Raw genomic sequence first — 27,639 nt, forward strand, 5'->3', positions numbered from 1 at the left:
GGCTAACCTTTAGGAAAGCGGTCTAAGAGGACCTGGAGCAGCACAGCCCACTAAGGACACCCATATGAGCTGACTTTCCACTGCAGTGATTTCATCAGTAATGAGGCACTATAAGCTGCAGATGTTGTGTCAAACTCTCCAGTAGGAACCATGGCAACAGGATGAACACACACAGAGGACCTTGCCCAAGGTGATCCAAACTCTCCTGTATGTGCTGCTGACTGGGTGCCAAACTAGCTGACGTCTCTCAGGCATTGTTAATACTATAGCCTAACCAAGGAAGTTACACAATTCTGGCTGTTGTACTTTATATATTAGAAACATATTTAGTTTTACACACGCAGTCCTCGAGTCTGTAAAGCATGGCTTCTTTTTAATTTTTTAAAATGTAAAATTTCAGCTTCACTGATCTTACGGGATTTCCAAAAAGCCAGCAGGACGAAACCACTCAAAGAAACGCTTCAGTAAGATCAACCACTGCAGTTCCAGGTTTTTCAATACATTAAAAAAAAAAAAGAAACATTTAAAAGTTGGGCCCAGTTTGTTAAAAGAAAGGATGTTTAACATGGCAAGAACAAGGACAGGAAAAAACAGTGCAGGAGCAGCTCAACATGTAAGAATATCACTGTGTGCACAAACAACTGTGTTTATTAACTACAGCACAACACTCAGTCAGATGTGTCACTATGTGTTTGGTCACCAAATAAATCATCAACTGGCAATGATGCAGTAAAACGAGTCTTTCCAAAGAGAGAATAAAAAGGGGGAACACACTCATCTGATATCCCCAAAATGTCTGCCTCTTTGAATAAATCTTCAGTTCTTTTGTCTTTTCTCTATGCGTTTCTCTCCTTTGGTTCTGTCTACTGTTTTCTCTTCTCACTCCTCTGTCTCTCCGTGAATTAGGTGATGTAGATGCGGTGAAAGTCGTTGGCTCCGAAGGCACAGTTGCACTTGGGGCACTTCCTCTGTCGGGTGTCGTAACGCATCTTCAGACATTCGTAGCAGAAGACGTGGAAACACTTGGTGAGCACCGTCTCCTTGTCTCGTGTGTTGCAGCACGGGCAGCGCAGCTTGGCCTGGGGACAGATAAATACATTACACAGGGGCCAAAAACTCACTTACCAGCAATGTTATTACCTTAATTCATTGTACAGTAACACACCTAACACTTGAGGGTGTAACAAGTATGCTTGATATCCCCAGACCGCAATATTTCTGTGGAGGTTTGAGCTCACTTTCTGGCTCATGCTCACAAGTGAAAAATAGCCAATCAAGCAAATTACAAAGGTGTAGTAATTAGCATTTCAGCATATTACTTTTACTGGACTGTTATAGTTCTGTAAACAACAGTCTACTGCAGACTGTGCCAGAAAGCTGTTGGTGTTTTTACAACTCCCTCGCCACTCACAGTGGTTGATTAAAGCCATACATTTCTCTGCGTAACAACGTTTTCTCTTTCTGACCTTGTACTGGTTGATCTCCTCCTGCAGGATCTCATCAGCATCCGAGTACACCTCCACCTTCTTCTGTTTCTCCAGCTTCCGTCTCAGCCTCGACAGATCCTCCTAGAAAAGGCATCAGGAGGGTAGTCATTTAACAAGGACTCCTCATCTGATCTGAGAGCTCTGGGAGAGTCTGGAGCGATATTCCCAGGCGCTGAAACACAACATACCTGTGCGCGTTTCAGGTTGCTGCTCTCCCTCTCCCGGGCGGTGCGGTTCTCAGCCACAGAGACCTGGATCTCCTTCAGCTTGGCCTGCGTGTGCTCCAGCTGCACCTTCAGGTCCTCTGCCAGCTGGGCAGCCTCCACCGCCTGCAGGAGGAAAGGAACCGGACACACTCAATAAAAAAAAAAAAACCTAATGATGAAATTCCTGGGCTGTAATGTGGTGGTAGTACAGTAAGCGTGGATAAATCGTCTGAGTCTGTTCTTTGTGCTTCAACTTTAAACATCCAGCCATGTACCAACCTAAACACGGCACTGCTGGTTTTGTGTGTTTCATCCTATTTACTGCAGACCGTGTATATTTTCCATGTCTGACGAGCGTTTTCCACAACATACCATAAGTGCTTAGATCCTCTTCATAGCTTCCAGGCTACCACTGGTTTCACTTAAAGTAAGCCGCTCCTTTTGTGTGTTTTCTGTTCTGTTTAATTTTACTGTTATGGTTGTCGCTACTTGTGAAAATCAAAAGTGAAAAAAGAAGGATTCACACAGACACACAAGATGACCTCATTAACAGGGCCCCTGTGCACAATCCTTGTCTTGACAGGTACTCAGGCAACATTAGAATATATTAGACATATATTTCACAAGTAGGCACTTAAAGGGATAGTTCAGATCTTTTGAAGTGTGGCCATATGAGGAACTTATCCCTAGTCAGTGTATTACCTACAGCAGAAAGTGTCCAGCACGCCCCCAGTTTGGAGAAGCAGGCAGTAGTACCACCATGGAAGCTAAGCAATGTATTGCTGTGGCCGAGGGCAGCAGCAAAACATATTTTAGCCACCTAAATCCTACCTAAAATAAGCCCCACCTCAAAAAGTGTACACTAGAGAATATTTTCATCACTTAATGTTACATCCACAGCAGTACATTGCTTAGCTTCCATTCAAGTCCTCCTGCCTGCTTCTCCAAACTGGGGGTGTGCCAACTGCCATTTACTCTATGTAGTACACTGACTATGGATAGGTACTTCATACAACCCCACTTCAAAAGATTCAAACTATTCCTTTAACTACATGCAGTAACTGCAGGCAGTGGGACAGACAGTGGCTTAATTTGCCAACAATGTTTTGTGGAAAGAATCCCACAAATCTTGGATTGTCAGAGCTTTTCATGAGCACACCAAAATAATGACGTGTACAAGTTTAACTTTTGGCACATGCTATTATCCAGATTCTCTCATAATGCAGTCTTTATGTTTAAGAACAAAAGACATCTGGCAGCAATCAACTCATTTGGTGATTAGTCAAACTTAAATGCAAGAGCTGACAATATGATTGATGGCATCTCTCCTCTCACCTTCCTCTTGTTGAGTTCTAGTGCTTGTGTCCGGACAGACAGCTCTTTTTCCAGAGCGGCGAGCGTGCTCTGAAGGACGCCCTCTTTTTCCTCGAGCTTCTGCACAACCAGCAGTTGGGCATCCACCTGGACAGTGACGACAGCAGTTAATACCTCAGTGTCCTGCAACAATTAAAAGCATCACTGCTGCATTGCCCGATTAGGAGGTAACACGTCACCTGGGTTTTGAATGTGAGAACTTGGTCAGCCAACTCCTCCTTCTCCTCTTTCAGCAGCTTGTAGATCTGGTTAGATTTGATCCGCTCACTCATCAGCTTGAAATTAGCGTCGTCCTTTTCCCGTAACTGCTGCAACAGGCGGCTGTTCTGCTCCTGCATGTCCTCGAAGGCCTGGCCTGTTACATCCATCTCACTCAGCAGGGCCTCCTCCTCCTCAAGAGACAGAGGTGTCGGGGATCAAAAACAATGCAGACACAGTGACAGACAGTGATATTAACTCTGGACTGTAAAATGGGATGGGGCCTAACTTCATTACCACCTGCAGTCATTCATTCAAAGGATGTGTGGGGTTTTAATTCAAAGCAGTGTTCACTACTTTTGGCTGTAACTAGACATGTAACTCATTATTTCTGGAAACAAATAACACATTTACTGAAATTTAAATGGGCTCGTTACTTGTTCTTTTTGCTTGATCATAGCCCACAAGTGCAGCTGTTATGAATCTAATGTCACCCGTAGTGAGTGGCCCTCAGCCCCTCTGTCTTGTGTTTGTGTGCAAGAAAGTGACAGAGAGAGGGTTTAGAGATGGTGGAAGGTGGACTGTTGCAAACAATGTTTCTGTTAGCTGGTAATACAGTAACATTATTATTCCGACGGTCACCCAGCTTTACAGCCGCGTTGTAAATGGCATGGATACCTCAATCAGCGTCAGAATGTTGCTGCATACAATGGCCGACAGTTCATACAATTTGAGCTGACTTTCCTTGGAATATGGACATTATTCTTATATTCATCTACATTATTGGAAGGCCTGTCGAGGCAACCAAAAATAGGCCTATCAAAGGATATCATCTGTATTGTTCCACTACTTTTCATCATAATAATAAAGGGTACAATCATAGCTAATATTTGACAGTTGTCTTGTCTCACACTGTTCAACAGCAACACTAAAAAATAAAGCTATGTATGCATTCATAAGAAAACTGAAGCAGATATTTAAAAGAAACACAAAATTTACTTTCCCTTGTGACTAACTACTTTTATATACTGTAACTGGTGAAGTAATTCAATTACTTTTGAGAGAAGTAACAAGTAACTGTCAGTCTTTTTCAATAAATTGCACAGCAATGATTCTAAGACATACTCTCTCAATAATTCGATGCTTCTTTCCTGATGATATTCTGCAGTCACATCTGAAAATAACTAAAACTAATCCATGTGTTGCATGTGTTCCTAACTCCTTCTTTATGGCTTCTACATAAACAAAAAAAGCCACACATCACTACACACAAAGAAATTATGATCCGCTGGCTCAACACTATTTTTTTTTTTAATAAAAACACAAGTGATTAATCAGCATGAATCAATACTATGGTTCAATCTGGTGGATTTTGGCGTTAAGAATCACAGAAGTGCAAAGTTGTTAAATTTGAGTGTAATGTCATCACATCACCGTATGCGATTAATTAAATTACACCTTCACTGGCCTCTTTATGACTATGCACCTCGAGGTGCACTCACACCTGGTTTGTTTTCTGGGCTACAGACGTAGCAACAAGTTTTACGTTGCTGTGTTTGCTTTTGGATCGTGCTGCCCACTTACAAGCCAACTGGGGCCCATAAACAAAAGTCATATGAGCTCACAAGTAGCTTGTTTATTGGATAGTTTTGGCAATCTGTCACCCCTGCAAAGTCAAATGTGGCAGCCAGAAACTGGGAGGAACAAATCAAACGCATCTGAGTCCAAGACAATTTAGCTGCTGTACTTTAACTTAATACCAGATTAAGAAGGCAGAAGTGAAGAGCCGAATGCACCAGTATCTGCCCAACCTGTGTTTTGCCGTCTGTTCGTTATGTTCTGCTAGACCTCCCAAGCATGAGGAGCAGCAGGCTTTCAGATCTCAACATCTGCCACCTCTGTGCTCATAAAATACTATGGAACAACAGTTAACAACTTAAAACACAGTCATAACCTTTTTACATTTTGGTGTAATTTCCTGTACTTTATTACAGTCTCGGTGCTAAATGAAAGGAGACCTGCATTTTTTTAAGGTGGTGCAGTTATTTGCTTTGCACCAGAGTTTACTGACACATTGGAGCCCAAATTGAAATTGTCAATCCTCAGGACTCCTTGGATGAACATAATAAGATTCATATTCAGTGATAAGCCTCTGAGACTTACAGATTCAATGGAGCACTGGGGTCAACAGTTGTTATCGTGACAGCACTACATTATCTAACGTGGGTGTGTCCCCTGTCTACGCATGTCAAGTTTTAGAATTACGATGACATTACTTAGCCAACATTTGACCCCAGTCAGCTAATCGTTTTTAATTTTCCATCTCATGACACTCTGCTCTCGTTTCCCTGAGTCTTCTGACATACTAATGAAATTCCACAAGAGCCTCTCAACATTTACAAGAGAGCAGAGCCAAGTAAGTGAGCTCAGATCTGACAATGTTTCACATACTTCGAATTTATCAGGGTAGCTCATCCCAAAAGGATTTGTCCCACCCAAAATTATTGCGCCTATATATTTTTTTCTTAAAATGTCAACACTGTTGTGTCACAGCATCCCCCTCCTCATATCTTGTAGCATATTCAGACAGCAGCGTGAATTCATTTGTGCCAGATCACAAAATGTAACGAATAGATAACAAAAAAACAAAATTAAAAAAAGAAATCATTTCAGGGGTATGTTAAGCAAGATGTTAAATAAATGAGGACAGCTTTAAAAAACACCACGTGGTCGGAAAATTAAGATAATCAAACAAACATGGACACTGTGTAAACCAGAATGTGATTACTGATGATTCTTGTATTAAAGAGGTTAGTCTGGCAGATGTTTGCGTAAGAACGAACCAGAGTGGCTTCAGGGTTTCTCTTCTTCTTCTTTTTTTTTTTTTTTTTTTTTACTCTTTTCAGAAACACTGTTGCCATGCTTACAGCCTTCAAGGGCCGAGAGATCTGTATATTTATAACTGATATTTCAGACAGAAACTGCAGACAAAAACAACAGACAAATGAAAAGCAAATCATGTTACTGGAAAAATAGAAAAGAAAGCAATAATAAATTAGGCTCGGATTAAGTAACCCAGCTCATGAGATTTAAATTTTACGCCACAGCATCACCTTTCAATTCCTCTTTTGTTAACTAAGATTAGAAGAACCTTTTTCTTAGGCAAATGTGAGACTCATTGCACTACTATTTTTCCTAACACAGCTGTCTCGTTTATATTCGTATCTGGTGCTGCCCCAAAGGTTTAAATGTGACATATAGGGCTGATGATTCATGTCTCATGTCAGGTGGGTCTGAAACTCCTAATACGTTTAAACATTAGAGGAGTTTTGACTTTTATCAAGCTTTCGTACACGTCAGTTTGCTACTATGACCCGCTGTATGCATATGTGTGCAAACTGCAGTTAAAACCTTTAAAGCTGACGCAAAATGTTTTGATGCTTATAGATGGCTAGAAAATAAAGAATATTATGGAGAAGCTGATGAGTCTTTCCCCATGTTAAAGCTTAAGTGTACTAGGTAGAAGTAAACATGCAAGTGATACACATGCTCAGCTTTCTGCCAGAGGTGCCACACACTCGCATGCCAGTGTTGAATTATAGTCTGTGTGTGGTGGAAGCTAATGACAGGAGGGGGGTGGATCAGCAAACTTTCTGTTTTTGCTTCTGTGTGTGCCTTTGTGATCATTCTTTGTTCCATCTCTGAATTCAGAGGTTTGTGCAGGTCTGTGAACGCAGCACAAAACATGAAACTCTTCATGAGTTTTTTTTCCTCAGCAGCAGTTTGTTGAGTCGCAGGATGGAGAATCGATAAGTCGAACAGTTTATTGTGTGATTGATCAGAGCTAATTTGACTGGATTGATGGATTAGAGGAGCAATTGCCACAGATGCAAGTGAAAGCAAACTTTAAGACCTAGTGCTGGAGTGGTTTCCATGGGATCATGGACAATTTCATCTAAAGTAGGCTAGAAAAACGATGGACAACTTTAAAATAATAACGCAGTTGTTCTAAAAATAGAGCGCTCAAATTCTAAATACATTAATGAATGGTTAAGTTTCACTTAAACTTTGTCTGGCGTTCTGCTGCTCTGACTGTACACTCTGCACTCCGAGAGTCTGGTGCTCAGTGTTAATTCTGTTGACAAAAACTACAACGTTTGTTGTTTTGTTAATGACCTTTGTTCCATGATGAAAACGAAACAATGACAAGCTATAAATCGATCTTAGTCATAAAAACCAAGACAAAATCTATGTTTCAGTTTCGTTGACGCTGAGATGAGACGTGATGAAAATGTTGATGGCGGACTACTGGACATTGAAAGCCAAGAATGGTTGTGCATGCAATTACCTTTAAATGCCACATGAGCAACAGGCTACTAAACTCCAGTAAATTGTCAGCGCCAGGATGTTTCTCTAGCAAGCAAAAAAACTGACATCGGAGCAGCGTCAGCCATTGATGCAAGTTGTGAGTTGCAATTCGGCAGTAAATAATCAGCCATGTGTGTGTGACTGTGGATGGCGGAGCTGTTGAATGGATTTGTGGAGTTTGTTAGTAACAGCGGAGGCTGTTAGCAGCGGAGCAAGCAGTCACCAGCCAGTGGCTTTCACAGCTGATCTCCACAGGACTTCACTCAGAACCGGACTGTCTCAAGAAGGTTTATGGGCTGATATTGTTTGACAGGCAGGTCGGAGGATCAGTTATCTGTGAGTGTAACTGTCCTGTAAGTTAACAGCCTGAACTCAGATCAGTTTTCTCTGTCAGAGATGAAAGTTTAGTTTTAATCACTAACTCTGTGAGACATGAGTTTAAACAGCCAGATAAACATGTTGCAAGAAATTATTATTTTTCTGCTGACAAGTCAGATTTAACAGTGACCCTGGGTTCAAATCCTAGTTGTCTCAGATTAGTTATTTGTGGTGTCAAAGTTTTAGACACCATAAATAGAGAAATGTTGAGCTTTTCAAACGATGATCAGTGAGTGTGTGCTCGGAAATCACCCCTTAAACCTGTCAAAAACTGCTGGAGAAATGTCAGTTTGTACGTAGGTAGAAATTACTTGGAGCTGTACAAAAAAATTGAATGAAATTTTTATACAACCTGTCACTTTGATTCTTATTTCTGAGAAATCAATCAGCCTAAACGGATAAGTTTAAAGACAAAAAAAAAAAAAAAAAAAAAACATAACGAGAAAACATAATGACTGTATGTCAACTAAAATGTCATGAATTTTTGTCGACTAAAACCAGACTAAATCAATGATGGATAAAAATGACCACAACTGATAAGCATTTTCATCTCAAGACTAAGACCAAATCTAAAATAGCTGTCAAAAACAACACTGTAGGTGCTCCAAATCCAAACGGTATGTACATTCTAACAGCGCTCTGAAAAAATGGTCCAGCTTCAAAAATAGAAAATCAATATTTGGCAGCAAATGCTGATATCGTGACAGACCACCACAAATAAATGACTGTGTGGGAAACCCTGCATGCTCTAAAATGTCTGAGAAACCTTAACACACATACCTGCTTTGTTGCAGCGAGTTTCTTCTGCAGATGCTCAATGGTCTCTTCGGCCACTCGGATCTTCCTGAGGGCATCTTCATCAGCCAGCTTCTTGCTTTCCTTCCTCTCCCTCTCCTCCAGCTCTCGCACTCGCATCCTTAACTCATCCACCTGGGTAGGGTGAGATGGGGGTTATGAGACGCAAAAAAAGAAATGTGCAAAAATATGTTGGAAAGACAAAACGAAGCAATACAAACCTCAGCTTTAGATTTGCGCTCAGCTGCCATGAGCTGCACTTTGTCCCTCTGCTCCTTTGGAGCTGACTTGTACATGTCCAACAAGAGCTTCATCTCTTTCTGGGACTCCTGGGCTTTCCTAAAGGAGACAGCGATCACATTAACATGAGCGATCCCATCAGTGCAGTTAGCTGAGAGCTTGTGAGTGTGCACATGTGCTTAAAGGGAAATTTTGGTTTATTTCAACCTGTCTCCTATCGTCCTAAATTTGTTTCAAGTGACTAGTGACATAAAAATAATACTTAGCATGTTAGCCGTTAGCCTAGATACAGCCGGGGCGCATAGTAGCGTCAGACCTGTTAAAACGTAAGTGAACGGGCATACTTCAAGTGCAAAGTTAGTCCACTAAACAAGCTTTTTTTCCACAAAGACCACCTCATATCGTTAGGATAAATGTCAGAGAACATATAGAAAATGACATGTAAACGTGTTGTCTTACCTTACCGGTGTGGTGCCATGTTTGTTTACCATCTAGCTCTGTTTTCCAAAGCACGGCCGAAATATATCTCGCGAGCTCTAGATAAAGCCCAGCTGGATACTACTCCAGGTGGAGGTGTCTCGTCCTCGGTCACATCCAGACCTTGAAAATAAGGCTGCAACCGGTCCCATTCCTTGCAACAGAGGCATTCCTCTTCTGTGGGCATTGGGGCACAGCATTCACAGGTACACCACCAAACTCCAGAGCTATGCAGCCTTGCAGCAGCCATTCCTCCTCTCTCGTCCTCTACCTGTTGTGCCTCTCTCTCTCTCCTCCTCCATTCTTCAATTTCACAAAGCTCTTCGTTAGTGTATTCTGGCTCAAATAAATAAGGGCGGCCATCAAACTCTGCAAAATCACAAAGTCGAAGTCTGGCAAAAAGTCCGCCATTATTCCATAAATCTTTCATAAAATAAATGAATGAACTTTTCAGGCTACTGTCTGGTTCTGCCTTCCAGCTGTTGCTGCTTGTTCTGGCACGCTATGAGATCGCTGCTTGTTCTCGCGATATTTCAGCCGCGCTTTGGAAAGCAGAGCTAGAGGGGTAAACAAACATGGCACCACACCAGGGGTCCGTTTCACAAAGCAGGTTTAGTGAAAACTCAGAGTCTGTTAACCCTGAAATGAGGGAAACTCTGAGTTTTCCATTTCAAAAAGGGAGGTAACTCAAACCAGAGAAAGAGGGGTAACTCTAGCCTGTTTCAGAGAGAGAGGCAACTTAAGCTCTCGGTCAGTTACTGTAGTAACAGACTCTATGAACCTAACCTAGTCGGGACCAGGTTTTTCTCAATGAACCTCGAGTTTCTCTCTGTCTCCGCCCTCTTTCAGAGCCACACACTCCATTTGATTTCCTCATTCATTCAGTCAGCAGGCGAGTTTTGGCGTAGCCTAGTTCTGCCGTCTGTCATTTAAAAAATCAGAGTCAGTATATTAGAAGTCCATTAGGCACAGTAGGTGGTGACTTTTTTCACTAACATGGCATGTCCTTTTGATAACGATCCCGTGGATGAAGGTGCAGCATTACTGCGCAGAGAATTAAATATTCGTCAGGAGATGGTTATCAGACCGCGCATAGATGTTCTAGCATTTCCACACAATTATCTTTTTGAGCTGTACCGTTTCACGTCACAGTCCATCGTCTACATATACAACCTAATCCGTCCTTACATTTGCAACATTACCAATCGTAGTCATGCTCTCACATCCCAGCAGATATTGTGTGTTGTGCTGCGTTTCTTTGCAGATGGAAGTTTTTTTGGACAATGTCGGAGATGCTGAGCACTTGAGTAAGGCAGCTGTGTGCAGGGCGGTCAGATAAGTGTGCTCGTTTTACGGCATCTGCCTTCTTTCTGTTTGCTGAGTAGAAGTCTGTTAGTTTAAATAGGCTTAATTATTTAACAGAACATGATATAGATGAGAAGACATTTATGTGTGTGAAAACAGCATTATGTTGGGGATAAAACAACTGCACAGTCAAACAGCCACTTAATATTTACTTTACAATGTGAAACATGATCAAAATGAGGTACCCCCATGAGATTATGCTGAGGTCTTACCTGTTTGAACAATGTTTTTATATTTCATCCTAAACTGCTGCCAAGTGCGCTTCTCCCCGCGGGATTGCACCTAAATGAAATAATAGGCTACCATTCAAGCAGTTTTCCCCTGTAATATTATTGTGATTGCAAAGGACTACATTTAAACTTAAGCACTTCTTTTTGAAAACGTGTGCAAACTCGCTGTATGAGCGCATTAAGATTTTTAATTCTAGTGGGGTGAAAAACGCAGCCCTCCTCTTCCCCGTTGCCATGGTGACTCGTCGAATCGGGGCTCCATTGATACTGGCTTTTTATAGTTGTGGTGCACACACTTAACTCCAGCTGAAACTACTCCGAGTTGATTAAACTGATTCAAATCAGCTGTTCCTGAACCGGAAACTCAGAGTTTCTTATCTCAGAGTAGATCAACTCAGAGTTCAGGGTTAGACTCAGAGTTTGTTGAACCTGCTTTGTGAAACGGACCCCAGTAAGGTAAGACAACACGTTTACATGTCGTTTTCTATATGTTCTCTGACATTTATCCTAACGATATGAGGTGGTCTTTGTGGGAAAAAAGCTTGTTTAGTGGACTAACTTTGCACTTGAAGTATGCCCGTTCACTTACGTTTTAACAGGTCTGACGCTACTATGCGCCCCGGCTGTATCTAGGCTAACGGCTAACATGCTAAGTATTATTTTTATGTCACTAGTCACTTGAAACAAATTTAGGACAATAGGAGACAGGTTGAAATAAACCAAAATTTCCCTTTAAAGAGACATTTTGTTGGAAAAGGGAGCAAGAACACAAACATTAAAATATGATATAAAGCAAACTAGAGTAGAAGGGGGATGTACTTGAGTTCTACTCTGAGCATCTTCAGTGTGTCTGAGTCCTTCCTCTTCAGCTCGTCGCTGCGCTGCCTCTCTCTCTCCCGCTCCCTCTCTCGTTCTCGCTCAGCCTCCCTCTCCCTTTCTCTCTCCCGGGCCCGCTGTCTCTCCAGCTCCTTCCTCCTCTCCTCCTCCTCCTCCTGGTCCTCATCTTCCTCTTTTTTCACGTCGATACTGTCACTCGTCGACTCCTCCAGAATCAGAACCCCTGTGTCGCCACTCTGACAACGCAACTGTTGACAAAGCAAAACATTTTTAAGCATTGATAATAAATCCACATAGTTTAGAGGAAATATATTTATAATGTGTTTCAGTTTTGCTTCGAGAGGCCCTCTAGAACTCACTGAATCAAATTCAGAAAATATTTGTCAGTGAACGTCATCTACCTTATTGATCTCCATCTGTGTTTCCCGCAACTTCCTCTTGTAGCGCTGAACGTCACCTTTCAACTGCAGGTTGTGGTTCTGAAGACTGCTGATTAAGTGTCGCATTTCCCTGTTGATTGGTCCTGAGAGCGCAAAGACAAAGTGCGAGAAGCAGACATATACAGAGCAAAGTCAATGTGTGGTTTTCTTTTGAGTCATTCAACATCATCTGGTGCTGTAAATGATGAACTCTAACGCACGGTGCAAAGGTGTGATTTCACAACAGAGATGATATACTAGTACTGTTTCCACAATGTCAATACCAACGAATTAACAATAACAACGTATTCTGCTTGGTCAGCGCATACTCAAATTACTGTAATTATCTGGTTGCGGTGCATAAACATAATCCATCTCTTCATACAGGTATAGATTCACAAAGACTTCAAAAAAAAACAAAAACAAAAAAAAAAAAACAGTAGAACTAATGCACAAAACTATGGTGGGCTGTCTTTTAAAGACGTTTTGATAGATGTGAGGTGTGTGTTTTAAAAGGTACCTGCTTGTTCGTTGGCTGCCAGGTTCTGCTCAAACTCAATGCGCAGCATCTCATACTCTTTGCGCACCTGAGCCAGGGTGTCCTCTAGCTGGATGACCTCAGTCCGCAGCTTCTTTTGAAGGGACAGCTCATCACTCTGAACAGTTGAAAACAATAACACATTGACGACCACGTTGCCAAGCTGTGGTAATAACACACTGAGAGGTTTTAGTTGTTAGGGCCAAAAACAGAAAAGACAAATACTTGGAATGGCAATACTGGGCTACAGTCAAGATGCAGTGACGAAAGCAATCAGGGATCTTACATTGTCTCTGGTGAAAAACACTTCTTTTTTTTTTATGAGATCAACTTGTAAAATGTACCTCCATGTGCTCAATCTGTCGCAGATGGGCGTTCTTGGCAGTGAGCAGTAGGGCTCGTGCCTCATCCAGCTGGGTTTTTACCCCCAGGGACTCATTGTACAGCAGGGAGAACTGCGACTGCAGACATTTGTACTCTAGAGTCTCCTTCACAACCTCCTCTGGAATATTCCGCAAATCCATCTATAAAATCAGGAGACGAAAGTAAAGAATGAGCATTAGAAGTCGGTTACCACGCAACATAGGCCCAAACTATGATGTCATGTAGGCCCAAGAATAAGAAATGAGTTCTTGACAAGCAGGTGTAGTGTTACATCTGATTTAACAGCCAGAGATTATATCTTTACCTTGAGCTTCTCGCTCTCCCTCACGGCCTCCTGGAGCTCAACCTGCAGTTTCTCCAGCTCTGCCATGCGACTATTAGCCAACTCCTGGTTGTGCTCCAACTCTGCATTCAGACTCTCAAACTAAACAATGACAATGTGTTACAGATAGGAGAACTGTGCATGGCATAAAAACAGTTTTTTCAGCACAAACTGGCTTCTGAGATATGAAGAAGGTTATAACATACATCACACAAAAATAATTACAAAGGAAAACTTTCTACAAATGCTCACCTTCTGAATGTTGAGTGTAATCTGGCCTCCTGGTAGCCCACCTGAGCTGCCAGTGCTGCTGTATCCAGACTTAAGCTGCAAACAGAAAAGGCATAATGAAAACAAAAGACGTGAAACATTAACACTTAGAGCGATTTTCACTGAATGAATACATCTCATGGACAGAAATAAAGCACGCCAACACACTGAAGTACGAGTTGCACAGAAACAATTTCATGTAAACACACCTGCTCCATGGCTTCTGCCAGATGTTTGTTGAGCTTTTGTTCCCTATTGCGGAGTTTCTCAATGTCCCACTGCAGGTCCTCCACGGTTGTCTCCATCTCAGACACCTTGGTCTCAGAGCTGGTCACCTTGTCCACCAACTCATTGTACTGTAAAAAGGGCAAAGACATGACAACAGCCATGTCATCAGCAGTGTTACTGTAATCACATTACATTCTTCTGTAACACACCAATGTAATGTGTTACTGTCTGTAAGTTCCATAATTACATTACAGATACTATTCAGACAGTTATGTCATTATCTGCATTACATAAGTGCTTCAATTATCTGCAAAATGGGTGCATAGCAAAAAATCATCAAACACACAGACAACAGCGACGCTGTCCAGTGCACCCATGGAGACACTCTTCAGTCTGGGCAGTCTTGTGCTGACTGAGCTTGCGAGCGAGCGCCTCAGGTGAGTTTGTCTGAGTGTGTTTGGCCTGTCAAATTCAGGTTACATGCTGTTAAAACATGTTTTTACCTATTAAGTCTCTCATCATCTAAGGGTGTTAGGGAGGTCAGTCTCTATGTTGTTCTATGTACTGATGTATTATTTTGAGGCAATTAAGATTTGTAGGCACTAGGCAGTATAAGGAAGGGCAGCCTCTTTTATATATTTATATTTCCTTTTTTTTGGAGGTAGTTATTGCCTACTGAGTGCAATAAAGCCTTGCTCTTGCAAAACATTTTTAAGCACTATTTGGGCTGATTTTCTGCAACTTTGCTGTCAGCTTTTTGGTATTGCTGTGTTAAAGAATGAAAAAGAAAGACCTTTTGTATGTCCTCCTTGATAGGACAGAGATATGTGCTGATATGTAAGCATATGTAAGGTTTAATGTTCTGTTAGCCCTTTCTACACACAATAGGGCCCCTACTAAGTCCCGTCTTCATGCCGCCTTTGCATTTTTACACAGAACCAAACAACAGTGGAATCATACCTCTCCTGAAAGAAATTTTGAACAGCATGACAGGCGGGACATGTAACACAACAGCGACGCCCTCTAGTGTACATATGACATATGTGCCGGCAGCACTTAATAAACCTTTACAGTTTATTTACTTTATTAATCCCCTGAGGGGAAATTCAATGTTTTCACTCTTGCTTGTCAATTACACACAGGTCTGAAAGACACACACATGCACAAACTGGACCTATACATGCACAAAGTGGAGAGATGTCAGAGTGAGGGGGCTGCCCTTTGGTCAGGCGCCCCGAGCGGTTGGGGGGTTCGGTGCCTTGCTCAAGGGCACCTCGGCAGTGCCCAGGAGGTGAACTGGCACCTCTCCAGCCACCAGTCCACGCTCCATATTTTGGTCCGGACGGGGACTAGAACAGGCGACCCTCCGTTTCCCAACCCAAGTCCCTATGGACTGAGCTACTGCCGCCCCACAATGGCATTAATATGGCAGCAACAATCATGTACCATCTCTGTGATATGGTGGCTAATCTTGTCCTCTGTTTGGAGGATAAGGAGCTCCCAGACCTCACTGTTTTCCTAATTGGCAGACATTTTTGGCCACTGATTTGAGTTAAATAAGTAAAGTAATGCAATACTTATTTAAAAAGTAACATTGAATGTTTAGTTCATTGCTTTTTTTAAAATTATCAACCCCAGGACGTTTTTACAATTTTCTCATTCACATAATCAAACTATTTCTGACACACACCCACAAGCTGACACACACATAGGGTGCCAAGGACATCATACCTCCATGGACATCTTGTGGTGTCGGCCCTGCAGCAGAGTGGCCAGGTCTCGCAGTCGACTGTTCTCCTCCAGCAGAGTATGGTTCGCAGTGATGATGTCAGACTGGCTATCGTCTTCACATGCTGCCAATGAAGATCAAGACAGTTGTGCCAAATTATCTTAGGGCTAACAAGTGGTAAAAATACCTCGCTCACATTTATGTGCACCAACAACTTGGTAATGACATGTGAAACCATTAGTAACAGGGAATTAGTTTTAACACAGGATATAAAATGTGATGCAGGTGTTCCTGTTTGTGTGTCAATATGTTATCAATTATGAATGTGTCAGTAACAAGCACATCTCCACACTAACCTGCAGCCTGGACTTGTTTGCACATGTTGTCGATGCGGCTGTGCAGCCTGTCAAACACACAGACCAAGCAAGCGATGGCTTCCTTGCTGAACTGCATGCGGTCTTGCAGGTGCAGGGTGAGCTCCTCCTCGCTGCTGTGCTCCAGCGTAGTTAAGAAACCCTTGGCATTCTCACTTAGGGGAGCAGGGGGTGGTGTTGCATCTGAATATAGTGAGAGGCGGTCATGTACGAAGTTGGTTAAAATCAGCAGCTGATTACATGATCAAAAACACTATACTTCAACCTTCAGCTTGAAAATTGGAAATCATGTGTGCCGTCATTAAAACTTAAATCTTGGAAAGATATTTGAGATGGTACAGCTAACTTGACAGCTGAAAATGAGCATTTTGCAAGTTGTCATGACATTTAAAGCGTGCAGCATTGAACAAGGCAAATACAGATAAGGAAGTTATCACTGCTTTACAATAGCCTAAAATTCTACAAGAGTTCTGTCAGAAGAGTGTATCCAAAAAAAAGGAAGCAAAAACAGTTGTCCTCTACATACCTCCAATGTTTTTTATCATCTTTGAAACAACTTTAAGGTTCAGAAATATTGTTTCAGCCCTTTGCTTTACTCCATTTTCACAAGAGGTTTTATCACTTTAATAAAACACAAATCTAATCACCTTAAACAAACAATGTCTATCATACGTCACTAAAGGTATATATTGGCACATACTTGCGCTGTTATTTACACCTACTAGTGCACTTGACCGGTGTAGAAGATAGAAAATTATTGATTTGAAGCATTTTTGCAAAAGTTGTACAAACTTAGCAAAAAGTGTAAACGACAGTAGCAAAATAAGAGAAAGAATGGCTAATTTGAGTATCAAAGGGGAACTGATATTGAAACCTAATCTGAAGTCACACATGTAAAATCCACATTCTTTTAATAGACATAAGGTCAGATAATAGATTATCTGCTCAGATTATAGCAGTCCATAAATGCAGTCAGCGATGGAGACTTTTCAGGGACCAGCTGGGTCAAGAAAGTCACTACTTACCTGTTGCTGAGTCTGTTGGTGGCTCTGTGGGTGTCAACAACTCTTCTGACCCAGTAGGAGGAGGGGGCTGCTTCTGCTCTTCTTGACGATCTTCCTGATGCTCCTCCTGCTGCTGCTGCTGCTGCTGCTGCTCTGCCTGCTCTCCCTCGTTTGGGGCCTCTGGGAGTGGAGGTGGAGGCACGGCAGAGGTTGGTGATGCTAGGCTGACACCATCTTCCTCCATTGGTGTTGGTTCAGGGAGCGGGGGCGCTGGTGGGGCTTGGGAAGATGTCACCGGAGCATCTGGTTCAATACGTTTGCGTAGAACGTGCACATTCTCTTCCAACTGCAAAGGATTGAAAGAAGAGTTAATCCTCTCTCATGGATAGATATATTTCTGTATTCAGATAGTTCTAGTCCAAAAACTGAGTACAGCAGTTTGTGCGATCTTTTGATTTACATTACCAAGACACTTCCACAGAATGAGCACAATGCAAAACTCTGCTGATTGGCTACGTTTACAAGCACATAAACAAACTACATATAACTATATATGGTCAGGCTAAGGCAGACAGTTGAATAACATTTTAATGTGTTGCATTTATTATTGTTTAACGCCAAGTGGCTTTGACAGACTGAGACCCACCGATTTGGTGTTTACATGGACATTCCTGAAATCAACATTCAGCTCAAAATAGGTTATATTTAGGTTAAAACAATGTCATAAATGTGAAGAGGTACCTGTGACCAGTAGCGGTTGACAATCAACAGGGTGGTGTCATCAGTGGCCTGTCTCTTCTCCAGCTTCTCAATTTTCTCACGTAACTCATCCTCCATGGTCTGCCTCTGCTCCAAGCGCTCACATAGCTTCTTATTCTTGAACTGGAGGACCTTCATGTCCATTTCCTCCTGCACAGGACAAATGCAAACACCAAAGTGTGGACTGTCAGAGATTCTTAGTGTTCTTTGGAGAAAAATACTTAAGATTAGCTGGTGGAAGTTGTAGTAAACAGACTACAAATGGTGACTAATGGGAGTGAAAATCAGATGACTGACCGTAGAGGAGACTCCAGCTATGCGTATGGGCTCGATGAGAGTGGTGGTGGTCTTCTCCTCTTTTTTGCTCTTCTTCTCAGGTGGGCCAGGGGGGCTGTCCCCTCCTGAGGGACGTTTTCCTCCCCCAGCACCTGACATCTTTCCGTCCCCTGCAATAAATCAAACATGACATTAAATCTTTGCTGTGGTACAGCTTTAGGAAACTATAGATATGTTTGCAAATGGAGAACTCATTCATTTCATGACAGCTAGCAACGGGATTAGCCTTGCATTAAAAACGCAGGGGCCACTGATGATAAATTGGTCCGAATACTGCTCATCTGGAGTTCGTATGACAAAATGTGCCCCCGATCAGGTATACTAACTGTTACTGTATAAGCCGCTGCCTGAAAAGCTACAAACTAATTTTAATTTGGCATTTCTGCTAGGGAGTAACGAACATTAGCATGCTAGCTAACGCTAAAAAATGCTAATGCTAACGTTAATTCTTCGAGACCTAGTTAGCTAAACGGCGCTCTTTGTCCTACATATTAAATGGGTTGTGGTCGTCATTTGTATTCGCAGACTATCACTATACGTGTAAGACCGTCTGCAAAGAAACTTTGCATGCAAAGAAGCGTACAAACCGTTTTCTGTAAAATATCAACGGTACAAACCTTCGCACGGAGCAATTGAAAATGTAACTCAGTCAGTGCATCAAGAGAAGCTACAGGAAGTGACGACAACGTACTTCCCTATAGTAAATTTTTCATTTAATCAAGAATTTATTTAAAGAAAAAACAACGGATTAACTACATTAGTAGGACATCATGTATTAAAATTCAGTTACTTGGATTATTTTGTAACACTTCTAAAAGAACCATGAAAATTGTTACATTATTATTTACCACACTGCAACCTTCACTCCGGCCTCGTGGGGGCAGTACAGCCACATTGTGTAATAACAGCCTATAAGCTGTTTCGAGGAATGACCAGAATGTAAACAGTGCTCAAGTGCTAGCTAGCGGTTGTTAACATTATAGGTAGCTAACTTTAAGACTTTCGCCGCTGAATCGCCCACAGTTATGGCTTCACGATAGATACCTCGAGCTGTGATGGCATTTTAATTCTGTACTCTTTATTGCCGTCACCCGCTCCCTCTTATTGTTTGTAAGCGTACATGGTGAGTAGCTTGCTGTACGGTCAGTGAACCTGCCGCTGTAGCAAGGCCAAGTCAAACACAGCTAGCTAACTGTCGTGATGGATCAAGGGGACATTTCTAAATAACACTAAGAACAGTAGAGGAGAGCGAGAGATGTGTGTGTAGTGAGCAAATCCCCACAGTGTCCTGCTAACTAAAATTAAACTAAAGCCAAACAAAGCACTTCCTTGTCCGGAGTTAGCTTAGATATTAGTTCCTGTTAAAGACAGACCATGTAGCATTGTTGCAAAGTGAGATATGTGACTGACAGTGTGGTGTTATTATAGATTCATATGCTGTCACCATGACCAAAGACATCGTTGTTGGAGATGAACTACCAGACTGGGTGGGGGCCAAGGAGTTTTACCAGAAGTATGACCCCAAGGAGGTGATTGGCAGGTGAGTCCAGCAGCAAAATAACCTGAAATCTGAGCACAGTTTTATATTGGGATGTGTAAAAACTCATGCTGTATTCTGTATCAATGATCTCAGGGGTGTGAGCAGTGTGGTGCGCAGGTGTGTGCACAGACAGACAGGTCAGGAGCTGGCAGTGAAAATTATTGAGATCACAGCGGAGAAGATGACAGCCCAGCAGCTGGAGGAGGTGAAAACCTCCACGCTGAAGGAGATCCAAGTCCTCAACATGGTGAAGGGACACTCCTCAATCAGTACGTTGGATTTATGTTGAATACAGGACACTTAAATCTTCTGCTCTTGGAGATTAGAAAGTGTTGAAACATGTTAATGTTTTGTTGATTCCCTTTAGTCACTCTGATTGATTCCTATGAGTCCACAACCTTCATATTTTTGGTGTTTGACCTGTGAGTATTGCAACAAATAGCTCACATGCAACTGTCTCTGTATTTCTTCCCTGACATGTAAGTGAATCTCGTTTTTCTTTACAGCATGAGACGTGGAGAGCTGTTTGACTACCTCACAGAAAAAGTTACTTTGAGTGAGAAGGAAACCAGGTGAGCTCCACATCAACACAAGCTGGTGGCAGGTGTCACTCTGTAACTCTGTAAGGCCCAGCTTAAGCAAATCCTAAAATGGGCCTTATTGAAGGTTTCTACTTGTTTGTATGTGTTTTGGCCTCTCATATGCCAAGTTATGTATTATTTACATTTGGGCCGAACATTTTCAAGCTCCAACAAAAACTCAAGGCACTGTTATATTTACTGCGATGGAATACCTCACTCTCATTCACATATCACATTCCACCTGACTGCAAGTTGATCTTTTCATGGTATTGAAAATAAACTAATCCAGCAGTGTCCGTTCTAAACATGCCCGTTCAAAACGGCCTGTGTTATTGCTGTTTACAGCCTTCTTGAGAACTGCTGATACAAATAACTTCACACTTGACGCTGCACTTCCTTTGGTCTTGAGCAATACACCTGGGCCCCAAACAGCTTTAGAGTTACTTACAAAAAGTCCCCAAAACATTTTAAAAATATCCAGCTCAACAGTATAGTACTTACTGCTGCATAACTCGACTTCAGAGGAAAAACTTTGTACTACTACATCTACCTGGCAGTTACATGTTAATGGTTATATTCCAGATTCCGATCTAGTCATAAAGTAGTGTCATTAAAATATGATTAATTATTATTCAACTGTCCAGTATTATAATAATAGCATTGAAAGCTTTATCATGAACAGACATTAAGTAAATGTAAGTGCACATAATGTGCAGATAATGCCTCTCTTTCACTCTTTACTTTAAGTAAAAATTTGAATGCAGGTTCAAGTTGCAAGTTTTAAGTGCTTCCTCTTCCACTGCCAATATATACATTACCAGTTAGAGAAAGGGTGAAAAGTAAAGCAAGACGTGGGACTCCCATATAACTTAATCCGGCCCTGAGAAACACAGTCAAGTAGCGAGAACTTTGTGCAGAAGTAGTGAAATACACTTGGTGAGACATGCTCCACTCTCTACAGAGCCCTGATATCCTGCCCCTGCACAGAGCCAGAGAGCACTGTTCACTTGCTTATTCAAAGTTTATTTATATTGAACATGTTGCATGTCCAAATTGCACTAAATTCGACACTGCATGTCCTCAGCAATACATCTCCCAAGTGTATAGTAGATCGAATAAATGGTTCTCAAGATATTTAAATGTCACACTCACACATATGTACGGACAGAGATTCCTGCCTGGAAAAGAGATCAGATCCATTTAAAGTTTGAAGTGGTGATGTTAAACATGTTGTATTTTGTACAATCCCATTGCTATACAGGAGTATGATGCGAGCTCTTCTGGAGGCCGTGCAGTACCTCCACTCCCTCAACATCGTCCACCGGGACCTAAAACCTGAGAACATTCTCCTGGATGATCAGGGACACATCAAATTGTCCGACTTTGGTTTCTCAGTGCAGCTACAGCCTGGAGAGAAGCTCAGAGGTGCTGCAGTATAACAACAGCATTAATGATTTGTTAAGATAAGTAAATCAATTGTACAGACGGGTTAAAAGTGATCTGTTTTGTCTTTCATTCTGTTTAGAGCTCTGTGGGACACCTGGTTATTTGGCCCCTGAAATACTGAAATGTTCCATGGATGAAATGCACGCAGGCTATGGCCAAGAGGTCGATCTGTACGTCTTTCCTTTTGTCAGTAACATTTATCTGAAGTGAGAGTTAAATCTTATAAAAACATGGTCCTGGATTGTGTTTCTAATACTCGCTTACTTGTTTGGATGTGTGTGTCGGACAGCTGGGCGTGTGGCGTGATCCTTTTCACCTTACTGGCTGGCTCGCCACCATTCTGGCACCGTAAGCAGATGCTGATGCTGAGGATGATCATGGAGGGTCGCTATCAGTTCAGCTCACCAGAGTGGGATGACAGGTCTGACACCGTCAAAGATTTGGTGAGACGATATTCTGTCGACTGAGTTTAAATGTAAAAAATAATACGTATTCTCTGTTAGTTACACCCAGCTATAGAGTAAGATACAACAAATCAGCAGAAATAAATACACCCCTCATGGCAACGGCACTCCTTGATGGCAGTGGCCCCCCCAGCAGCATAATGCGCCATGTCACATCACAAAAACTGCTCAGGAATGTCCTGAGGAATGTGATGAAGAGCTTAAGGTGTCAACCTGGCCTTCAAATTTCCCAGATCACAATCTGGGGAGTGCCGTTGCCATGAGACAGAGTACTCGGTCTGCAACGTTGTGTGGGTGGGTTGGAGCATTGTCACAAGATGATGGAAGTTATTTACCTCACCTGTCAGTGGGTGTAATGTTATGGCTGATTGTTTGTTAGACAGCAGCATCTATACCATTACACCAGTCCTGATTTCAGTTGCTTTATTTTACAATTATGCTTGTGTCACTCAGATATCCAGGCTCCTGGTGGTGGATCCAGCTGCCCGTCTTACCACTGAGCAAGCTTTAGCACATTCCTTCTTCAGACAGTATCAGAGGGAGGACGTGCGTCTCTTTAGTCCCAGGAAGACATTTAGGGTGAGTCACAGCTTTTTTTGTGGCAGCTGATTTAAAATTTAGCCTTGAAGTAAACATCCATTCCCCATTCTCCCCTGCGTTCCTTTCCTGCCTCTCAGGTGCTGATAGTCACCGTGCTGGCCTGCATCAGGATGTACAGCCGTTACCGCAGGGCCCGTCCACTGACTCGGGAGGTGCTGGCCCGAGATCCTTACTCCCTCCGCGGTGTCCGCAAACTCATCGACGGCTGCGCCTTCCGCATCTACGGGCACTGGGTGAAGAAAGGGGAGCAGCAGAACCGAGCTGCTCTCTTTCAGAACACCGCCAAGATCATGCTGCTGGGCCTGGAGGACTTTGAAACATAAAAAGTCGACCTCATTCCTAACCATGTTGATTTTTATTTAAACATTTGCATGTGTTGTAACGGCAGTGTGTGTCTTGTCAAATTACTGTGTTTAATTTTAAGACGAGGGGTTCAGGGACCGGGAACGTTTGTTCGCCTTAATGCGCACCGTGCTTCTGCGAGCTGAAGATAAGCATGCACATCTTATCTCATCAGGCCTCTCATCCGAGTTTGCAGCTGTTTGAAACTCTTCTTGTCAGGTCATCATGTTTGCAGTGCCACTTCGCAGTAGAGGACACATTGCACAATCATTTGACATATAAGTACATAACATGTTTTTAGCATTTTACCTGTCGATGGTCAGTTTTAATGAGGAGAGAGTGTGTTTCTATGCACTGTGTGGCTGAAGTGGACATTAATGCACTGTGATTAATTATTTAATAGACAGTTAGATACACATAATGTAACACAGTTAAGATTTACAGATATTCCAGTGTTATAAATCAGCTCCAGAAGTCATGAAACATTCAAGTACAGTATTAGGAGTGTTTGTGGTATCCTGTAGCTGCCATGCATGCAGACATTCCTCTATAGGAAACCCACTTAGACTAACTGTGAAGACTACTTGTGACTGTATTTCCTGTCAAAACTAACCAACGCCATTCCCTACTCGGTTCATTCTTCCGTTTGTAAGTGGCAACTTTCCTGAAAGTGCCTCCCTGAGAAATGCAGACATGTACTGTATATGAAGATAAAAAGGTTTTATTGACAATAAACTAATATTTGAGTTTGATTTGTGGTAGTTTGTGTGAGTGCTTATTCCATTATTTTTTGGCCTTGTGGTTGGGCTGTGGAGTATTTAGTGCCCTGCTGTGTTGATCTGCAATGTCTTTCATTCGCTGATCCAGTTGTCTAGACACGAGTGTCATCTGCTCTCTGACCTCTTTCTCAATCAGTGTCTTCAGTTCTGACTTCAAACCTGAAAGTGAGGAAACGAAGCAGTTAACAACATCTGGGGTGCATTTGACTTAAAAAAAAAAAAAAACAAAGTCCTTTTATGATTTGTGAGCCTACCAAGTTTGGCTCCCTCTGGCTCTTCACTGGATGCTTCCTGTGTTTGAGGTGAGCTGTCTGTCGTTGGTGCTGCTTCTGTTTCTTCTTCTATCACATTTTCAACATCTGGTGGAAGAATAGTTCTTAAAAGTATGAATAAATCTGGTTCCAGGTACTCGTAAAACTTTTTGATACTAAAACTGCTTGTAATTGTTACCTGGAACAGAAGCATCCTCCACGGTAGGTTCATCCTGCTCTGGGATCCCAGAGTAAGTCAAAGACAAGTCAAGTTTCACCTGTGAGAAAATAATACATGAATCAGAGCTTAAACTAACAATTATTTTCACTGTTGATTATTTTTTTCAATTAATCGGTGAGTTATTTGGTCTATAAGATGTCATAAAATGATGGAAAGTGTCAATCATTGTTTCCCCAGGCCCAGGATGACACCCTCAAATGTCTTTTTATGTACTCAACCCAAAGATATTCAGTTTACTGTCACAGAGGAATAAAGAGACCAGAAAATATTCCATTAAAAAGCTAGAAACCTGGACACTTATGCTGTGTTCTGATATCCGCTGGTAAGAAAACCATCACAAGACATTGGCTGCCTTCTGACCCCCCGCCCCACAATAGAAGACTGGACAGTTATAGTTAATTAAATATACATAATGGAAAAGTTACCGTCTCACTTTGCCTACAAATGAGTAGATTTACGAAGCTATGGTCAAACTGGATTCCAAATTTTTTGTTGTTGACAAATTAATAGATAGCCTTAAGGATCTTTGGTCTCCAAACCAACTTAATAATATTAATAATAATTAATATTATTAAGGTACTGAAATGTCTCCCAACTTGATAATGTATACCTTTGTCAGACGTCCCTTTTTCACAATGTAAAATAGTTTAAGAAAACTTTATACCCACAATACTCTTTGTATCTGAAATAGAAAAATATAATTCTTTTAATAAAAAAGCCATTAAGTGATAAGAAGCTAGAATCAGAAAAAAACAGAAACCAAATAATTGATTGTCAAATTAGTTTGTGATTAATTTAAAAGTTGACAACTAATCAATTAAGTGCTGCAGCTCTAATGCAGAATGTTACTCATTATTCTCTCTAGATATATTGCCACAGGACTGAAATCAAGTATAACAAGAATAAATGATTGCAGAAGTTGTGTGAAACAATTTGTGCAGAATAGCTAATTTCCGATTCTTACCTGTGGGGTGAAAATATATTTGTAGAGTTTGTAGTGTCTCACATAGTTGTTATGGATGTACTTTAAGATGCAGTTCACTTCCTCAGAGCTGAAGAGGCTGATACTAAAGGGAGGTCGCTGTCATGGGCAAACAGAAATATCACATGCGTGAAAATGTATGAGTTTTAAAATGAAATTATGACTAAAAATCTTAAGTATGTTTTACAGACCCTGACTGAGTGACAGAGAAGTAGCTCCTTGCAGTATTGGAAACACTGCTCTATATTGTTGAGTGGAGTTTCTGCAAGACAGGATTTTAAACACTTTCCATGTACAGTTAAGGAACATTTAAATGAATTATCTCAAGTGTTAGCTGCAGAGGTAGCCCCTACTTTGATTTTGCACGTCACCCATGTTGAAAGCTGGTGTCATGTCACACAGCAGTGATAATAATATGACATACCTGTGTTAGCCTCATGGACGGATTTGATGATGGACAACAGAGCAGACGTCTGTTCCTTTTTGAAGCTGCGCTCTCTGCAGAAAAGCACTGTCTGCACATACAACTCCAGCAGGACTCCTCTTTTTGGTTCAGGGAGGTCAACTCCAAACACAGTGCATAAAGCCCTGTCACAGAGGAGGACAAGTCTGACAGAAACCTGTTTTAGTGTTGTGTGTGTGTGTGTGTGTGTGTGTGTGTGTGTGTGTGTGTGTGGTTGTGTTTGAATACATAGATGTGTGTCTGGTCATAAACAGGAGCAGAAACCTCTCCAGGTCAGGAATGAACTGCATTTTGTCGATCTCCTCCATGTCATGGTAGCTTACATCTGTCCTGGAAACACACAGGGGATGGATTCAGGGTTATGCTGTCATGCACAGTGTGAGTAAAGCAGCAAGCTGTTAAAATAAATATATAATGTGGATTGTACACACAGCTCTCACCATAGCATCAATTTAGCTGTCAGGGCCTGCGGTACCTACATAACAAGACACAGCATTACACGGTAAAACTAAGGAGCAGGCACTAAACACCTACGTTATCTAACGTTATAGCTACAGTAAATCAAACTAAACATGAGGAACCTACCTTTATTTTGGTATCCATGTCGTCTTTAGCTGAATTATAAATTACAAATTAGTTATCAATTTGTATTTTTTTTATCATGTAAAAGTAACTGGTGAGACGTTTCATTGACAAAAACAAGCTCTTTTCATTACTGAGTTTGGCTGCCTCGCTGTATCCTAGCAACGTGTTTCCCCCCCCCCCCCCCCCCCCTTTTTTTTTTCTATTTCCGGTTTAGCGCGTTTTACAGAATACCGTCCAGCATCCGGATAAAATAAAAAAAAAATAAAATAAAATAAACAATAACAGTGTAAAAAATTAGGAATTGGGAAACGTATAATGATCAAAATATTATAGAAATAATCAAATATTTTTTGAAAACTAGTCCCATCTTTCCTACATTCATAATATGTGAAATGCTGTAAAACTGGAAAGGCCCTATGTCTGTATGAATATCAGTGTACCTTAATTCCAGAATGACCACTTGTTTTTGTTAATTTCATTTTATTTGTATTCATTCGTCATTATTAACAATTTATGCTTTGCAGTTTAGCTCAGCTACAGTAATATTGTAACCTGTAATGTCATATGACATGCCTTTTTGATTGTCAATAAAATTCTTTTTTTTAAAGTGAAAATATAAAAACCTGTGTTGTCATATACATAGACCCAATTTAGTCCACTGTTTTTGATAAAAGCACACAATTTATTATTATTATTAAAACTCTGTTGAAAAACCTAAAACTCAGATGACAATACTGAAACTACACACATAAAATATATATTAATTAACTAACCTTTAGACCAAATTATATAATAAAATATAGTAGAACAAGAAAAAGAAATTAGAAATTCCAGTAATTTATGAGGAGTCAGCATCATTCATAAATAGTTTATTTTCATTTCATTTGGCAGTCAAAATTTGTGCTTTTAGGTCATCAGTTACCTCTACTTTTACTATAACATAGGCTACAGCTATTACCACGACAAGACCATCATTATTACTATGAATGAATGAATTAATTAAATAATTAATTTTTTATTACTGTGTCATGCAAACAACGGGCAAAT

The 27,639-nt window shown here is 41.3% G+C and overlaps 3 protein-coding genes across 6 annotated transcripts; 1 reads left to right on the forward strand and 2 right to left on the reverse strand.

The window, feature by feature from the left end:
- Positions 1-347: 347 nt before the first annotated feature.
- On the reverse strand, positions 348-18,987 carry rnf40 (ring finger protein 40). 3 transcript variants are annotated; one of them, XM_033611749.2, is made up of 20 exons: positions 18,936-18,987; positions 18,280-18,428; positions 17,965-18,132; positions 17,245-17,569; positions 16,202-16,402; positions 15,848-15,969; positions 14,098-14,244; positions 13,871-13,945; positions 13,601-13,720; positions 13,257-13,436; positions 12,895-13,030; positions 12,357-12,478; positions 11,938-12,203; positions 9,028-9,145; positions 8,792-8,941; positions 3,247-3,456; positions 3,029-3,154; positions 1,676-1,816; positions 1,467-1,568; positions 348-1,079 (listed from the first exon to the last, which is right to left on the reverse strand). In XM_033611749.2, the coding sequence occupies exons 2-20, from the start codon at positions 18,415-18,417 to the stop codon at positions 903-905; spliced, it is 3,024 nt and encodes a 1,007-aa protein (XP_033467640.1). In that variant the 5' UTR covers positions 18,418-18,428; positions 18,936-18,987; the 3' UTR covers positions 348-902. The 3 variants fall into 3 exon arrangements, with proteins under 3 accessions (XP_033467640.1, XP_033467638.1, XP_033467639.1); XM_033611747.2 differs by having other exon boundaries at positions 3,247-3,459; XM_033611748.2 differs by having other exon boundaries at positions 3,247-3,459; positions 18,906-18,943.
- Positions 18,988-19,213: 226 nt separating this feature from the next.
- Positions 19,214-24,043, forward strand: phkg2 (phosphorylase kinase, gamma 2 (testis)). Its single transcript, XM_033610518.2, has 10 exons — positions 19,214-19,441; positions 19,747-19,858; positions 19,952-20,127; positions 20,226-20,280; positions 20,365-20,430; positions 21,701-21,864; positions 21,965-22,055; positions 22,175-22,328; positions 22,803-22,928; positions 23,027-24,043. Exons 2-10 carry the CDS (start codon positions 19,764-19,766, stop codon positions 23,270-23,272), a joined length of 1,173 nt encoding a protein of 390 aa, XP_033466409.1. The 5' UTR covers positions 19,214-19,441; positions 19,747-19,763; the 3' UTR covers positions 23,273-24,043.
- Positions 23,997-26,727, reverse strand: cfap119 (cilia and flagella associated protein 119). 2 transcript variants are annotated; one of them, XM_033610519.2, is made up of 9 exons: positions 26,593-26,727; positions 26,448-26,482; positions 26,272-26,337; positions 25,969-26,132; positions 25,736-25,806; positions 25,527-25,643; positions 24,521-24,599; positions 24,325-24,429; positions 23,997-24,229 (listed from the first exon to the last, which is right to left on the reverse strand). In XM_033610519.2, exons 1-9 carry the CDS (start codon positions 26,608-26,610, stop codon positions 24,075-24,077), a joined length of 810 nt encoding a protein of 269 aa, XP_033466410.1. In that variant the 5' UTR covers positions 26,611-26,727; the 3' UTR covers positions 23,997-24,074. The 2 variants fall into 2 exon arrangements, with proteins under 2 accessions (XP_033466410.1, XP_033466411.1); XM_033610520.2 differs by lacking the exon at positions 26,448-26,482 and having other exon boundaries at positions 26,593-26,723.
- Between the last annotated feature and the right edge of the window lie 912 nt (positions 26,728-27,639).

Source organism: Epinephelus lanceolatus, chromosome 21, assembly GCF_041903045.1.
Source record: "Epinephelus lanceolatus isolate andai-2023 chromosome 21, ASM4190304v1, whole genome shotgun sequence".
NCBI classification, from domain to species: domain Eukaryota; kingdom Metazoa; phylum Chordata; class Actinopteri; order Perciformes; family Serranidae; genus Epinephelus; species Epinephelus lanceolatus.